At 39.9% G+C, this 18,226-nt stretch overlaps 1 protein-coding gene across 1 annotated transcript; it reads left to right on the top strand.

Moving 5' to 3' along the window:
- The first annotated feature begins 276 nt into the window (after positions 1–276).
- On the top strand, positions 277–17,093 carry higd2a (HIG1 hypoxia inducible domain family, member 2A). The gene is made up of 2 exons (XM_028791614.2): positions 277–486; positions 16,742–17,093. Exons 1-2 carry the CDS (start codon positions 306–308, stop codon positions 16,906–16,908), a joined length of 348 nt encoding a protein of 115 aa, XP_028647447.2. The 5' UTR covers positions 277–305; the 3' UTR covers positions 16,909–17,093.
- The last annotated feature ends 1,133 nt before the right edge of the window (positions 17,094–18,226 follow it).

The following is an 18,226-nucleotide window of genomic DNA, read 5'->3' as shown; positions in this document are numbered from 1 at the left end:
AGAGTTTACTGTTAAAATGTGCTGTTAATACAAATGGCCAGGAGGTGTCCCTAGAGAGGTGAGTGTCAAATGCTTCGAAGCTTCGATACGATTTCCGACACAATTGCTTCAAACGTGTTGATGCTTCATGAGGCTTCACTCCGCCCATCACTACCCACCGCAGCTCCAAGTCACTACTGCTTCTCAACGGCAACAAAAAAACGACTCGACGGATGCTCACTCGTATTGGGTTCCTTGGGTCACGTGATCCACGTCATTTTTTCCCCCACAGTGCACTGCGGCTGTTACCTGCGTAGTTTTGAAAGATGGCTGCTACTTCAAGTTCAGTGAAAGAGGATTCTTTCTCTAACGGTGCAGCCTCTGTGCCGTTTGACTTATCTAAGACGCCCAATATTGAAGGCTTTACTCCTCATAGTCGGACTTTAGATGAAGGCTTCAAGGAAAAATTTTTAAGAAAGACAAAAGAAAATCCGTTTGTTCCAGTAGGTGAGTTTTGTTCAAGGACTTTTTGAAAGGACTTTCGGCTGTTGATGTTGCAGGTGTGCTGAGAAAGAGCAGGGAAGGTAAGGCGATTGAGAAGAAATTTAAGGTCAGCGTAAGCACCTCGAACTTGACGAGAGTCCCGGAGAGTGGATGCCTGTCCGCCGCAAGGCGCACCACGAAGCAGAAGTTAGCTCCTTACTCGCTTTCATCCAGCTACTTCTTCACACAGTTTGTGAAGACCTGTTACCAATTCAGCATTAACACCAAGACAGATACATTTGGAAAAAAAGCAGTTGAGTTTTGCCCGGCCAAGCGAGAGTAAGTGCGCACTCTAATGGGTTAAATGTTGTTGGGCTGCTTACAACAATGTATACAGGTTAGTTTAGCAGTCACGAAACCCGCATGTGGAAGTAAAGAGACTAGAGAAGACGCAAACACCCATCAGGCAGAGCACGGCCAGGGGAGCAATCGCAGATCTTTTTACGTGAGCTAACCAGAGCCTCACTGTCCAGAGCAGACATGTGCTACGAATTTAAAACAAAACGAGCAATCTGGCTTGGTAACATAGCTGGTTAAAGTAATATTTATTATGTGGTATGCATGACTGAAAAAAAAAATTGTAGTTAGGATATAGCGGGTTCGATGATGTATGGATAATGTTGTCCAAAGCCCCTGAGCAAATAAGCGGTGCTGAATTACAGGTTCAAGTCTGTGACACCGAGCTATTGGTTGCTTTTCACTTTAAAAATTATTCCGGTACTGGTTATGTGTACGAATCCATTTACATTTGCACCTTTGCGGTCTTCTAAAAGTAGTTAATAGTATCGCGTTGCAAAATGCCTTGTAGAGGCAGTACCTGGAGGGTATGGGAGATAAATTCTAAATTGTATTTGGAGAAATGACAACAGTGTAATTGCAGACTGCAGTACAGTACCTATGAGGTCGGTCATGTATTGCCCCAACATCACGAAACGCCCATCCTATTAGACAATGCTTAGCATTAGGTCCCCGTTACGCTATGGTTAAGATTAGGGTTGTGGGAGGGTTATCTGACTCAAAAGCCATTTTGTGACTGACGATGTGGGCATTACCCGACCTGTGTCATAGGTATTGCAGGCAGCAGTTAGACCCTTCTCACTAATGAGCGAGCACTCGCATAATGACGGGAATTCAATTCAGAGGAGGGAGGTGCGTGATAGACCTGGTGGCATTTTAACAAATCCACGCCTTCATGAAAGTAACCCCAAATAGTTTAAAGGTGTCTCCATTAAAGTGTGACGTGAACATGTTGTAAGGTACAGTCGCAAAATTTAAAGGGAAGAAATTTTATGTCGTAATTTCAGTTTAGATATTGGTGTGCTTAATTCTCATTTCAAGGATTGCAGGTTAAAGGCCCAACATGGGAGTGTTTTGAATACATTTAAGCAAAGGAAACAAACAACTGTAGAATGAAAATCGAAACCCTCTATTTAGATACCCTTCTTAGCTGAAACAGGGATTTTTTCTTTAATGATAACCATTTGTTTTAATAAGGCCTGTCAGTGGGCAAGTGGCAGTATGTAAAAATCTTATGTTCTCTTAAAAAGAGAGAGAATATTTTCATAAAACTTTGCTGCCCATGACGAAAGCACCTTTTTGAGTTTGATATACTCAATGGATTATGTACAGTATTTGCTGTTTGTAATGTGTATTGTGTTTCAGTGCTAAAATATACTTTTGAATATCTAAGGACATCAAGTACATACAGTTAGACATTATTATATTAATGCCATACTCCACTCAAAACGGATATTTTTGAATGTTTTACTTAATCCCATCAATTTGAAGTGTTTGCCAATAAAAATGTAATCTTATATTTTTGTGCAGAATGGAATTTATCACATAACAGAAGCCAATAATGAGCACTGCTGTATAATGGTGAACGATGTAAAAACGTCTATTTAAAAAAAAGAAACAAAAAAATCTTCAATTAACATAATCCATATGGCTTTTAGCCAGTCAATAAACAAAACAGTATTTGTTTTGGTAAAATATTGTTAGTTACTTCTGGTATTATCAATGCACATGTGACTTTTTGACTTGAAGATGTGACTCTACCTGTCATTCATTTGTCAAGAGTCCTGTCTTTAGTTCAAAAAGTCTGTCCCTTGAGTCTTCCAGATCCTGTTTAGTCCTCATTAGGCACTGGCAGTGTCATCAGTTAACAGCCCCAAGTGACAATTCTTAACCAGACTAACACATAACGAGCTAAGCCTGATAGCTTGCACATCATTTATTCTTTGTTTTAGTTCATCAAATAAATCTTAACTGCACATTATTTTCAAAAAATGACACTATTTTTGTTCAGATATCAACAAAATATGCAACTTGGTTAGAGGAGTCCAAACCTTTGATTAGAACTGTGTAATTTCAACATTTTGTAGTGGTGTTGATGTTTCAAATGTTTATAGAAATGTTTGCAATTTATTATTTTCTTTTCATGTTTATGACAGTTTAATGTTATGACTGTCTATATCATGCACTATACAATTTGTTGCATGTTTGCAGCGGCATTCCTGGGAGGCATTCTTGTATAACAGATGTGCCCTCACTTGCACACTGTAATTGCAACTTCCTTAATAAATTATTACTTTATTAAGCTGAGCAACCTAATAGATTCTGTATGTGAAACATATGAATTTGAAAATAATCAGATGGTTTTTATATTAGTGTGACCACCACAATAAAAAAGAAATGCATTAAACATACAAACTAAAGTGCATGTAGTCTTTAAACAAAAAAAGTGCATTTAACTTAACCAAAAAATACATTGTTATAACAGAAACGTTTTTCATATTTTAGTAATAAATGACAAAATGTAGACATAAACTATATAATGTGTAAAGCCTGAAGTGCAAAGATCAAATAAACACTTTCACAAAAGGTTCAAAGATGATACAATAGCTTCTGTGGCGCAGCAGTAGGAATTGCTGACTTATAATCAAGAGTCCCCCGGTTCGATCCTGACTGCCTCGTATATTTACTGTTTTGAGTAGTGAGCTGCTCTTATTGTTAATATTATACAATAAACACATACATTTGATTTGTAACAGCCACTGTAAATGTATAGTACTTGTAAAAGCTACCCTTTTTTTTCCACTTTTATTCTCTCAGTCACTATACATACTATTGCCCCCTCAGGGATCTGACGCTGCTACTTTTTATCTGAAACTGGGAATAACTGTAGAAGTGAGTGGTGTTCTGAGACAATCGAACTGGAAATTCTCTGATCTGGATGGATAAAAGCTGACACACAAACACTGGTGAATCTGCCTTATTCGTATCTTATTGTCACTTGATTTTTTTTTTTATTCAATTTTATTGAGTGTTCCTGCTTACGCTGAATTAGTATGCACCTTATGGCTCATGATGTCAAAGCCACACTGACAAAACAGAGACACAGGTATATATGATATTTGGAATTATTCATTTTATGACCTTATAGTACATTTCAGAAAACATTGTGCCACGGATGCAACATTATTCTTATTCATTCGCGTACCTTCTTGCGGTTGTAATCAGTGACCACGTTTTTTTTTTGTTTTTTTTTTCCCCCCCGACCTTCCCCAGTCTGCACAGGACTCCAGGACATGCAGAGGAAAGAATGGGGGGTTGGTTGGAAAGAAAGACAAATATATGTGACATTTTGAAGAAATCATTTTATGACCTGAATAGTACCAATCAGAAAACATCATCACACTAATGTAATATTATTTGAAAACTAACAGATCGGGTGTAAATTTGTTACTTGTAAAAGTTAGCTTTTTTCATTTTTATTTTCTCAGTCTCGTTCAACGTCACCATAAATTCTTAAATTCTCAAGAGACCACGGCATTACAGCTCCAGGATGCTTGTGTTTCAGATGCTCATGCATCGCGGTGGTGCTGCCACGAAAAGAAAGCTCCGCTTTGCATAATCTGCATTCAACTTTTTTTCTTTTTCAGTGAAGTGCTCCCACACTTTAGAATGTTTCTGTCTCGATTTTTTTTCCATCTCCTTCCCCCTCCTCTATGCGACTCGCCATTGCAACCACGTTTGTTTTCCTCTACATTCATCTTCTCCTCAGACGTTCTTCTTCGTTGGTAGGACTGTGTGCAGTCTTGACAAACAATAACAAACAATACTGCCCCCCAGACGTTCATGTAGTGCATTGCAGTTACTAAAACCAATGTGGTTCTTTGTGATTGGAGCCTCTATTGAAGGTTCTGTTTATGATGCGTTGACGATTTTTTGTAGTCGACGTCGTCGATTACATTGACTAATCATTGCAGCCCTAATTGCGTCATTAGGCTGACTACATTGCGGTGCACAATTTTGTCACCACTTTATTAATTTATGGACAAGTTTGAAAAATTGCAGACATTAAGCAATTGACAGAAATGATGGTAGAAACTAACACTGCCAGAGTTTGGGAGCACTTTCTTCTGAACACAAGAAAAATGGTTGCGAGTTGCAAAACTGACCTCGTGGTCAATGGTGATGCACAACATTTGAAAAGGAAACATAGCATTATAGGCTCTGTTGAAGAGGAAGACTTGCTGACATCCCTGTAAGCTGAATGTTACTTCAGTGTTATGTGATACAGAGATGTGAAAGTAATGTTTGCTAGGCTAGGCATAATGACATGACTTACAGTATGAAATGAGGAATGATCAGAGTCATAGTTTAGCCCACTATAATGCGAATAAAACACTTGCATATGCAACAGAATCCCAGAACACAGAGGATGGCTTTCTTTCCAAAACTGTTATCCTGTACTGGAAAGATAAATTATTATATAGTATTTGTTATCTTTCAATAATAACAAAAAATACTTTGATTATGCAAACCTCTACCGTTCAATTGAGGCCAGTTAAGAGAAAAGACATTTCAATCTTGATATTGCAGTGTTGTGCAAGCTAAATATAATTCTTTCAAAATTAATAAAACATTTTGGTAGCAAATGGAGACTAAAGTACACAACAATCCGAGGTCCAGTGCCATATGCTGAGATAGGAGCTGAGTTTATGAAATTGCAGTTTAATTTACAGGATTCTGTCAAGCAGTCTCAACTTTCCAGCATTTGTCTAGTCACTTTATTCTGTTCATTTTACTGTAAATTGCCAAATATCGTATAATGATCTCACCCATGTCTAACAATTAAGTACTTTTGGTTCACCATTAAAATAGGTTTCAATGGAACCACTAGTATGATCATATTGAAAGTCATATTTCTGTGTTCCTATTTTCAGTCATCTACAGTATGTCTGTAATCTATTGGAAATGCAGTCAGTTTTCACATCTCTGTTAAACTTATTCAGAATACTTGTTGGAAATGTAGAATTTGTAGAGTTGTGCTATTAATTGAAAACAAAAAATGCAGTATGCTCTGGAACTTGATTACAAGCAGGTTCAGACACATTCGTGAAAATCTGAGCTGACTGTATCCACCAGTGCCAGAAATGCCATTTCATTTATGGAGTGTATTTGTTACTAATGTTAATTTGTTAATTGCTAAAATATTACATTTAAGTGTCCATTTGTTTGAGTTTAAGCACAGACACACCATTTCCATTATAGTTTAGCATAACATTGTCAGTGAATGGCTTTGCTCTAAACTCCACCTGCTTCTGGGTGTATCTGCTGACTCACTGTGACTATTGGAGATACTGTAGTAAGGTGGTAGGGGATAACTGTCATTTGAAAAAGAAAATGTTTCCTGAATGAGTGTTGTTTTGATTTGAGGAACAGCTCTTGCTATTTAAAACTAATTATAGTAATTCATGCATTTGTAAGTAGTTTTAATGTTTTTAAATTCTGTTTTAAAATCTGTTTACAGTTTTAATTTTAACCTTACTAAATTTTTATAAATCTCAATTGCAATACAATTGCAAGAGATACAATAGAAAATGGAATTAATATTTATGTATTTAAAATTTTTGTTTTTGATGGTATATACAAAGAAATACTGACATTTGTGCAAACAAATAATTAACTAAAACTTGTTAGTGCTGTTGGGAATGGCGTTTGGGGGTTTAATGAAGGTACTATGTGTGATATTTGCCCGGACACCACCAGTCAGACACCACATCTTTACCAACGATATGCTTTTATTTTGTCTTCCACAACAACACAAGTCACAGTCCCGCACACCAACACAGTGTCTCTAGCCCCAGTCACCTTTCTCCTGGGCCTTCTCTCTCCTTGTCCCTGGGCCACCTGCACTGTCTCTCCAGGAGCTTCGTCCTGCTCCTGCTCCCGACTCCAGCTCACTGACAGGAGGGAGGCGGCTCCCTTTATCCTCACCCGGATGAGCTCCAGGTGTTCTACCTGACGTCACGTCCTGGTGTGGCGGAAGCATCAGGAGAGCACCCAGAAGCACTCCGGGTGACCCTGGAAGGATCGTCCTCCATGGGTGTGGCGGAAGTGAATAAATCCCGGGCTCCATGAGGCTCAGGGCACCCCCTGGCGGTGACCAGAGGCCCCAGCGGTCTTGAGCCTCCCTGCTTCCCTTCCGTGGGCCTCTTCTACTCCAGGGCGGCTGCCCCCTCGTGGCCCGGAGGATAAATAAGCCATGACCCAGTCCCTTCAGGCGTCCCAGCCGGGTCTGACCCCCAGCCGCGTACCACATATGTTAACCAAAATCTTTGTTGTTTGTTATCTTGAAATGTAATTTTTTTTTCCTTTTGTAATGTATTTTCTTATTTGAAATTATTTCCTTACATTACTGGGTGGCTCCGCCCCCTGCTCGCTTTGCTCGCCAACCCGTGGTGTTGGGTAACCCGAAATACATTGATGTATGTATGAGATATATTGGAGTGTAAAGGTGTAGATGACGAACAAAGGAAGTAAAGAACCCATAGCATGGCACATTAGAAAGATTTATTGGAATATTTCTTTATACACAACATTTGTAGTAAAGATGGTGTGTTGTCCTTGAATGAGTTTTCCTTGGTATGGAGTATCTACAACTTTAACTCTAATGACAGATGAACGCCAAACTCTTTCGAAGGCTACATAAAGTTGTCCATGTCCAAGTACAGGCTCAGAGGTATATGCCAACTCTGTCCAAGGTTTGACCTTGGAATTTGTTGATTGTCATGGCAAATGCAGGTTTAATGGGAAACTGGCGTCGTTAAAGTGTAAAAGGTAATTCCAGGTCAGAACTTGTAAGGTCAACTCTAGGAATCAAAACAGTATTGTTAGAATTTGATCCTGTATGTACTTATGTAGACTTAGCTAATGGGTGACTGTTTATGACTTCAGCGACGTTTCTCATTATCAGCTCTGTGTATTGCTTGTTTTCAGGAAGGGTCATTCGTTGATAGATTGCGACATCTGGATCTAACACGTAGATTTGTGCATATTTGCGTTCGTGATTTGGTTCAGGGTGCACTGTTCCAATCCGATGTAATATTTGTCCACATACGCGAAAGCAGTATGGGCCATTGCCAGCTGGTGGCCTGATATTCACCCCGGTAGATGCAAAAGCAAATGAACTATTATAGGATCCAATGCAGTCCATAAAGTTTTTACTTTCGGGTACATTGTTAGTTAGAAGCTTCCGTAGATATTCAAGAAAGTCATCTAAAGGAGGCAGTCTAACCTGACCCTTTTGACAACAACGTGTAAACTCATTAGTTGTATTGCCAGTTGTTTCTTCAGGGAAGTTAAGTAAATGACAATGACAGCAAATGACATTCATGAATCGTAATGAATGTTCATTAACAGTGGACTCATTACAGAATGCGTTGTCAGCTAATTGGCGGAATTGTTTAGCGGCTGTTTGTCGTTCCTTTCTTTGCCATTTATCTAGTGCCTCTGCTGTTTGAGAGGCGCGTTGTAGGCACCTGCGTTCATTAATTGTATTCAGGCGGGCTCGTTTCTGTATGTCCATCATGGAGCCGTGCCTGCTTTGCTTGCGGCATTTCAGACGCGCGTTGTAGGCACCTGCGTTCATTGATTTTATCCAGGCGGGCTCGTTTGCGTATCTCCGTCAGTTGTGGTGTTTCGTTTTGAACCCGTGCCTGCTTTGCTTCCGCAGTTTCAGATGCGCATTGTAGGCGTCTATGTTCATTGTATTTGTCCATGCGGGCTCGTGTTTGTAGCTCCGTTAGTCGAGCTGTTTGGTTTTGGAGCCGAGACAGTTTTGCTTCCGCGGTTTCAGACGCGCGTTGTAGGCGCCCATGTTTAATGATTTTATCAATGCGGGCTCGTTTTTGTAGCTCCGTTAGTTGAGCTGGATCGTTTTGGAGCCGTGACCGTGACTCCATTAGTTATCCGTTGTCTACCGTTAGTAATATGGATAATTGCACTTACTGTTAATACGGAGCGTTTTCTGTGGTTGTACTGTTAATAATGCATCACTGTAATGTGATTCACATATGCTATATGGTTTGGACGTGTGAGGATGCCGAATGTTTAATACGGAGAGTTCGTTTATTCTTATTACCCGGATCATGCTGTGTAGTGTGGACGTTTAGTTCAGAAGCGCGTTGTAGGCGCCTGCGCCTTTCGTACCTTCTCGCGCCTTCCGTACTATCTTTGTGGACCTTTGTGGACTCCGTAGTGTCTTCCGTTTGACTTTGGGGTGCAGTGCAGAATCCTGTTTTCTGTGTGCCGTTAGTTGAGCTCTTTCGTTTTTGAGCTGTAACTCCTTCATTAGTTGAGCTCTTTTGTTGAGCCGTGACTCCTTCGTTCGCGGTGGATCAGACTTCGCTCGCGGTTTATGAGACGCGCGCTGTAGGCGCCTGCGCACTATGTCTCCTGCGTCCATCGCCATGTACCTGGGTCCGTGCCTTCCGGTTTTACCATTCTCGTTTAGTAATCTGGATATTGTAGCGGACCGGTGCTGCTCAGATTCACACCATTGATGGGATGGAAAATTTTTAATTTTTTTGGTCAGGATTCCAGGAAAAGACCCAACTCACACTCACTCACAAACAGAGACACAAATCAAATTAATGAATGAATGAATAATACAGTATTTTAAATGGAAATGAAATGTAAATAACAAATAATCAGACAACACTCCCCTTCCCCTTCGGTGATAACAAATGCAACACACAATATAAACACATTTTGCAAAACACCCATGCTAATGTCCATGAAGCAGTCCCATTTTACAAATGCAAATTAAGCTGATAGGGTGATAGATCCTGTGAACTGTTGAGGTGAATATGGAAGTTTGTCCTACCATTTCTGAAGCATTTCGTGTTGAGAAGTGTGGGAGCGCTCCCTCCGATGAAGCTGATGCAGACGGTCACAATGCAAAACTTGAATCCAGTACAACAGCTCTTCTTGTTCACTAGCTGCCCCTTTGCCTGTTGCAGACATCCAACGAGGGCAATACCCTTTGGGGCAGCTGGGAACTGAAGTCCATCAAGTTGTAGCACTGCTACAATATGCTTGTTAAGTATTGTGTAAATGTGGCAGAAAGGTGCCGCTACTGTGTATACACATATAAAAAGTAGTCGTATCCAAAGCACGCTTAAAGGATATATTTGGTATTTTTCAAATCAAAGTCTTCACAATTGTAGTATATTAATTTGCCACACAACTGTGCTCTAAAGTGAAACATTTTCTGTCATCTTTAAAAAAAATAACTTGTCTGTTCTTTCATCTTAATTTGAGGCTAAAGGTACACCAGTCCATAGGTGAATGAAAAAGCACTAAAAAATACCAAATCTATCAATTTAAGACAAATATTTGAGTATTGATCCTTGTCTTGACTCACATATCAGAATCCATTTTGCTTAAAGAAGGTAAAAAATCAAAAGCAAACAACTGTAATGAGAGTCCGCCATTTTGTCATCCTCCGCAGCAACGTTTCAGCCCCAGACAGTGTCCTCGCTGCCGTCTGCAGAACAGGAAGGAAGAACTTGGCCCCTGGGGTGTGGCTTCACCTTCGGAAATCATCACCAAGGATCTGTTGTTGACATTATGGAAAGTTGATACGAAGTGATGTCTCTGTTCTGTAGACAGCTAGACAAATACAACTGAAAAGGGCACACTTATGAGTGCTTTTATTCTTTCACTATATGGAAGATTATTTGTTGTTAAGACTGCTTACTACTTTTAGATTAATAATGCACACATCTGCATCAGTGATTGAGAATATTGAGTAGGCACATTGTATGTGATCAAGTGTTGAGCTGAGCAGCTAGGCATCCATCTTCCTAACCCACTTATTCAGGGCTGGGTTGTGGCGTTGCTGCAGCCTATCCCAGCAAACCGTCACACACACGACAGAAATAACACCTAAATGAGTTGCTAATACATCACGGGCACACACGGGACACTTAAGCAATGTCAGTTTACTTAACTTGCATGTGTTTGGATTGTGGGAGAAAATCTGAGCATCTGGGGAGTGCACACAAACTCCACACACAAATCCCAGTCTCTTTCACTGCGAGAAAACAGCACTACCACTGTTGCACCTTGACATGCAACAATATTATTAATCTCTGTCCTTTACCTTCTATTCAAACAGAATAGCATGCCTCCTATGGTATGGCCATTTGATCCATAGCAGTGCTCAGTTGGTGACAAAGACAACCTTGCACCTTAGGTGTTAGGGAAAGTGGCCAAGTGGGCACCCAAAAAAATGCATGCCCACACAGCTGAGGGATGATGTGCGTGAAGCCATTGCTTCCCTAAAAACATCCCCTGGATTGGAACAAGTAGCAAGTGATGTGTTGAAAAGCAGAGCCTGCATCAACATGGGATGAACACTAGGAAAAAGTGTAATCTGTTTATCTGATCTATATATTTTTCTCCACTATAGGCACAATAATGATGATAGTAATCCTTCCATCTTCCTAACCTACTTATCCAGGGCAGGTTTGTGGGGCACCTGTAGCCGATTCCAGCAAGCATTACACACAAGGCAGAAACAGTGCTAGATGGGATGCCAGTCTATCACAGGGTGAACGCACAGGCCACTTTAGCACAGCTTTCTTTTTTTACCAGTCATGGAATAACATTACCGCTGCACAAAAAGAATTGCAAAAGTAAGATTAGGAGCAGAATATAGCTTGGCCCTAGAGGCTTGTTGGGTTGTCATAACTCCACCTGTGAGCAGATAAGCAAACAGGAAATATTTTCTTACCTTACGAAAAAAGTTTCAAGAATCTGTGTTAAGATAATTTTTTATCTCTCTAATACTGTATACTAACACTGAGTACTTTCATCCAATGAATTATTCAGCAGACATTGGTCAAGAAACATTACTTGGGGTCCTTTATACCAACGGCAGCACACCTGTATTATACCTCGCTGTGACAGCCAAGTTAGAAGTTTTTTTTTTTTTTTTTTAAGTCACTTTATTAAACTTCAGGTGTGTATATATTTATGTATTTATATACTAACATATCTAACTATATATTTATTTAACAAACTTGTGTAAAAATCCAAATTTCCCCCAGGGGACAAATAAAGTTCCAACTCTGTCTCTCGCTTGCTCACTCTGTGTTATCACAAAGATTCTTCATAAACACAAAACTCATGTTTTCTTAAGTCAAAACTTTTGCTGCTTCAAAGTGGGATTATTCAGTAAGTTTTAAGGCCTTTGCATTTACTTATGGACCCGTATACCCTTTAGCGCCATTTAAGCTGTGAGAACAGACAAGATATTTTAAAACATTTTGAAAAAAATGCTATACTTTAGAACACAATTTTATGAAGCATTTAAAAATATACCATAATTGAAAAATGCCAAACTTATCCTTTCAGAATAATTGGCATGCTGAGTTAAAAAATATATTTATTTATTCAGTGGCAAAAAAATATACTATACTACAGGGTCTCTTATTCTGTAATATAGTTGATAAATAAAATTCAAAATGTTTTTTCCAAGTTGTTTCAAGGAGAAATCTGCCTGTTTGTGTTCACTTGGTGGCCATTTTAAGCATACCTGTCTAGTATCGGACATGACCCCTCATTTTGCCCAGAGAATAGCCCAAATTCTCTCTGATAGGAGTTTAAAAAGATTCTGGAAACATTCCTTAGGGTGTTTTGTCCATGCAGATTTGAAAATATCACACACTTTCAACAGATTGTTCATCCACATATTCGTGTCTTGGATCTTCTGTTCCCCCTCATTCTAAAAGTGCTGTATTGTATTGAGATTTGGGGCTGTGCAGTCCACTGATGTAAATGGAAGGTACTGTCCTGCGACATGCTTGCCATGTGTGCTTTGTAACATGGCACATTATCTATTCCAAGTATCAGTTTGAATAAAAAATGTAGGTTGTAAAAATAAAAGGATGCACATTAAAACTTCATGAAATTTTGTAGCTTATACTGATGCTTGGGCAACATTTTTCCAATCTTCAGTTTTGGCAGGTGTTCTCGTTATCTTGACTTGAACAAGTCTGGCTGTTCTCCTCTGACATCTTCCAAAAACCAACAATATGTTTTATACCATGCATTGCCACTCATTGGATTTTTTTTGTTTATTTGAATGAAAACCACAGCTAGAGCAGCTCCTTCTGAGATGCTGGAATCACCACAAACTCAAATCTCAAAGTATTATATCTTACATCCTGCATAGTCTAATGGTTCGGCACATAAAAACTAAGACATTTTGCTCCTGTATATAATCCTGAGTTTAGAGGAGGAGGCGGCTATTTGTGTTAGGGAGTGGAGGAGGAGGAGGACGACACCTCAGCACCACACTAGTTTGACTGGAGTGCAACAGTGTGAGGTTTTTTTTTTTTTTTTTTACAGTGGCAGGAGTGCTAATCCTGCCATCAACCCCAAGTTTCCCCTGCAAGTGGGAGAACCTGCTTGTAAGGCAGAATGAAAGTTAATGTCATACCCAGAATGGAGCAATTGCAGGTTAAGGGCCTTGCTCAAGGGCCCAAGGAAGTGGAATCACTTAAGGCATTTATGGGATTTGAAACGGCAATCCCAAGCCTCAGAGCCACTCCACCCTGCTAGGGAGCAGGTACACCTAAGAAATGTGGTGACAAAGTGTAAACCAGTTACATTTTGCTAGAATTCCCGCTTTTCCAGTGTGTGTGTGTATAGTTGATTTTATTTTGTTTTGGTAAAACATGGTTTTCTTTCATTAGGTAATGAATTTATGTAGAAGTAACATTTTGTACTTTGCAGTTTAAGTATAGGGTGAGTCAAAATTATGTTAACACTAATGGTACTGCTATGTATATACTTTTAGTGGACAATTTATGTTCCACATATGGTACATGTGTTGAACATGATGGCGAACAGATTGAGACATTCCTAGTTTTGTGATTAAATTGTTTCCGCCATTCAAATGTTGACATCAGTTTGACTCACCCTGTATATTGTTTGTTCAGCTATTCTCTGGTGTCATGCTTTCTAGATTTCTATATACATGATAACAACAAGAAATACATTGAAGTGGCTAGAATTTGCCAGGGTCCTATGAAGAGAGGAGGAGAATAAAAAAAATCCTTTCGCATTCTTGCTTCATCGACATTTTTGGCAGTGGTTTTGCTGCCACTGATCCTGGGATCTTCTGTTAAGATTGTGTTCATGTTTGAGGATATTCGGTTTAAGAACCAGGTCGCCATTCCCAGCCAGCTGCAACATACTTTACCTTTTCCAGTATGGTGATGACCCTAAACACTCCTCTGAATCAACAAACAAGTGGATGGTTTACTGAAAACAAAATATGCACTTTAGAATGACCATCTTAGCCTAATTGAACAGGACAAGTGAGTAAGTGTGGACCTGAAGATTTCTCCCTCAAAACCAATGTGCTGCCCAACCTTATTAAACCTACAGTGCATCTGGAAAGTATTCACAGCGCATCACTTTTTCCACATTTTGTTATGTTACAGCCTTATTCCAAAATGGATTAAATTCATTTTTTTCCTCAGAATTCTACACACAACACCCCATAAGGACAACATGAAAAAAGTTTACTTGAGGTTTTTGCAAATTTATTAAAAATAAAAAAAAAAAAACTGAGAAATCATATGTACATAAGTATTCACAGCCTTTGCTCAATACTTTGTCGATTCACCTTTGGCAGCAATTACAGCCTCAAGTATTTTTTGAATATGATGCCACAAGCTTGGCACACCTATCCTTGGCCAGTTTCGCCCATTCCTCTTTGCAGCACCTCTCAAGCTCCATCAGGTTGGATGGGAAGCGTCGGTGCACAGCCATTTTAAGATCTCTCCAGAGATGTTCGGATTCAAGTCTGGGCTCTGGCTTGGCCACTCAAGGACATTCACAGAGTTGTCCTGAAGCCACTCCTTTGATATCTTGGCTGTGTGCTTAGGGTCGTTGTCCTGCTAAAAGATGAACCGTCGCCCCAGTCTGAGGTCAAGAGCGCTCTGGAGCAGGTTTTCATCCAGGATGTCTCTGTACATTGCTGCAGTCATCTTTCCCTTTATCCTGACTAGTCTCCCAATTCCTGCCACTGAAAAACATCCCCACAGCATGATGCTGCCACCACCATGCTTCACTGTAGGGATGGTATTGGCCTGGTGATGAGCGGTGCCTGGTTTCCTCCAAACGTGACGCCTGGCATTCACACCAATGAGTTCAATCTTTGTCTCATCAGACCAGAGAATTTTCTTTCTCATGGTCTGAGAGTCCTTCAGGTGCCTTTTGGCAAACTCCAGGTGGGCTGCCATGTGCCTTTTAGCTAAGGGAGTGACTTCTGTCTGGCCATTCTACCATACAGGCCTGATTGGTGGATTCTTGCAGAGATGGTTGTCCTTCTGGAAGGTTCTCCACTCTCCACAGAGGACCTCTGGAGCTCTGACAGAGTGACCATCGGGTTCTTGGTCACCTCCCTGACTAAGGCCCTTCTCCCCTGATCGCTCAGTTTAGATGGCCGGCCAGCTCTAGGAAGAGTCCTGGTGGTTTCGAACTTCTTCCACTTACGGATGATGGAGGCCACTGTGCTCATTGGGACCTTCAAAGCAGCAGAAATTGTTCTGTAACCTTCCCCAGATTTGTGCCTCGAGACACTCCTGTCTTGGAGGTCTACAGACCATTCCTTTGACTTCATGCTTGGTTTGTGCTCTGACATGAACTGTCAGCTGTGGGACCTTATATAGACAGGTGTGTGCCTTTCCAAATCATGTCCAGTCAACTGAATTTACCACAGGTGGACTCCAATTAAGCTGCAGAAACATCTCAAGGATGATCAGGGGAAACAGGATGCACCCAAGCTCAATTTTGAGCTTCATGGCAAAGGCTGTGAATACTTATGTACATGTGCTTTCTCAATTTTTTTATTTTTAATAAATTTGCAAAAATCTCAAACTTTTTTCACGTTGTCATTATGGGGTGTTATGTGTAGAATTCTGAGGAAAAAAAATGAATTTAATGCATTTTGGAATAAGGCTGTAACATAACAAAATGTGGAAAAAGTGATGTGCTGTGAATACTTTCCGGATGCACTGTATATGAACAAAGCCTTTGTGCATTATCTCTGCTACTGGATGTACTTACCAATATTACAAACTATCCAGTAATTTTTAGGGGGAGAAACAAAATATAGTGGCTTTTACGCCTTTAAATCTGTGCTAGCAAACACTATTACTTTTCCATCTTAAAAATGAACAGTGAAGCAATGTTTTATGGTTTACTTTGTTCAGCTTAGTTAAATGTGCCAGTTGTTTTTGGGCCTGCTTTGACAGTTATTAATGTAAAATGGACTGCTGAAAAACACCATTTCACGATTGTTCTTTATCCTTTTTTCCCCTTGCATTTTGTTTTTTTAAACATTCATAGTTTAAAAAGGCATATTTGTGTTTAACTGTATATTTTGGGGTACATGTAGTAAATAGTTCAAGTGAAAAATTCTGCTTTGTAATTGTATTCTACGCTTTGCTTTACTTAGCATTATAATATTTGTAATGAGGTAATTTTTCCGCCCAGGATTGGTATCAACACGTTTTAACACACTTCATTTTATCAATGTGGCAGAAAGCCAATGCCAGCAAGACTTGCTGTGTCTCAGAGGGCACCATACTTTAGTGCTGGTTAACCCTAAATATGCATGGAAGGAATACTAGTGAACAGCATGAAGTGTTCACAGGGCCTCCCAAATTTGCCATTTAAGCTGCTGTACAGGATGGTAGTTGGTTTAATGCTGTTTGTTCTTTCTTCATAATTTGGTTTACAGCTTGCATTCGCTAATTGGTGTAATTTTTATTTTCTTTCAGTTCATTTGCCAGTTGACCAATGACCTGCATTTTTATGACCTAAAGTTCTGTTCTTGTCTTGTTAGGTTGTTTGGCGACAGCAGCTGCACTCTCTTATGGACTCATTGCCTTCAAGAGGGGTAAAACCCGTCAGTCTCAATTATTGATGAGAACTCGAATTGCTGCACAAGGGTTCACAGTCGTTGCTATCTTGGTTGGTGTTGCAACTGCCGCCTTCAAGTCAAGGCAGTGAAGAGCAGCACCTGTGGTGGAGTGCTATTTTGAGTAACAGAGATAGGCTTTGAAATTGTTACCTCCACAAATATATTATCTGCATTACTATTTTACAGTTCAAGAATACCAATGATAAAACTGCACTTTTAAAGGTGTTGCTTGGATGAAGCACTTTGTGACTTATTAAAAATTGTTAATGCCAAAGTGATCTGGTAAGCGGAGATTCATTTCGGTGTGTGTTTACACTTTTTTTTGCTTTGAATAAAGGTTTGATGATGGAGTTCTGGAACAGCAGGAGCCACCAGGCAGGCAGGCAGTGTGGTGTAGTGGTTAAGGCTTTGGACTTGTGGGTTCAAATCCCACTATGACATCATGTACATGAATATACTCTTTGGTGAGGTGTGTGCTTTCTAGTCTACCCTGAAGGTGAAATTGCCCACAACATGAGAACACATTTCCTGAAACACTTCACTCATTTGAGATCATGTTGTTTGGTGAGGCTAATACTGCATGCTTCCAAGTTGCTCTTCAGTTTTCTTTTGCAGATACTGATTCTGATGCACATACGCTTTTCATTAGAGGTGCTGCCCCTAATATTTAACTTAAAATGTTGACCCAGCGGTCTTACTGTCTTAGGCTACTACTTTATACAATAAGTGATTAGCTGTTAGTGCATTTGCCTCTACATCTCTTCGTACTTTTTTTTTTTTTTTACACTACCCATTCTATATGTTACCATGTTGCTGCTCCTTCTTAGGTGGACTACATATCACAGTGTGCACACTAGTAATGTCGAGCTATACTTCAGTAAGTGGCATACTTAGGACTCGCCTTAGTGATGAAGAAAAAAACAATCTTTCTAAACCAGTGATTGACCAGTTACAGTCTATAGACTGTGAAACAGTTTATATATGTTTATAGTACTAGGGTGTTGTACCGTGGTAGCCATAATGGATGCAATGAGAAGTCGAGCAAAATAACACCTTTTATTGGCAAACTGAACACATTACAGTATGCAAGCTTTCAGGCAGCTCAGGTGCCTTCTTCAGGCAAGTTGTAATGAAGGGGCCTGAGCTCCCTGAAAGCTTGTATACTGCAATCTGTTCAGTTTGCAGATAAAAGGTGTCATTTTATAAATGTATTGACTCCAATACAGCTGCTGTGTTTACACAATATATCCTTGCCATTATTGTTTTGTGTTTTTTTTTGGGGTGGGGGGGGGGGGTGTCAATATAGTATCACCAGCTAATCTTACATGCATTTGCTTGGGATGTGGAAGGACAATTGCAGACAGTGACTGGCTGACAGAGTTTATCCTAGGCTCCTGGACATGTAAG

Source organism: Erpetoichthys calabaricus, chromosome 11, assembly GCF_900747795.2.
Source record: "Erpetoichthys calabaricus chromosome 11, fErpCal1.3, whole genome shotgun sequence".
Lineage (NCBI taxonomy): Eukaryota > Metazoa > Chordata > Cladistia > Polypteriformes > Polypteridae > Erpetoichthys > Erpetoichthys calabaricus.
Note: the sequence above shows the minus strand (reverse complement) of the source record. Positions and strands in the feature narration are given on the sequence as shown.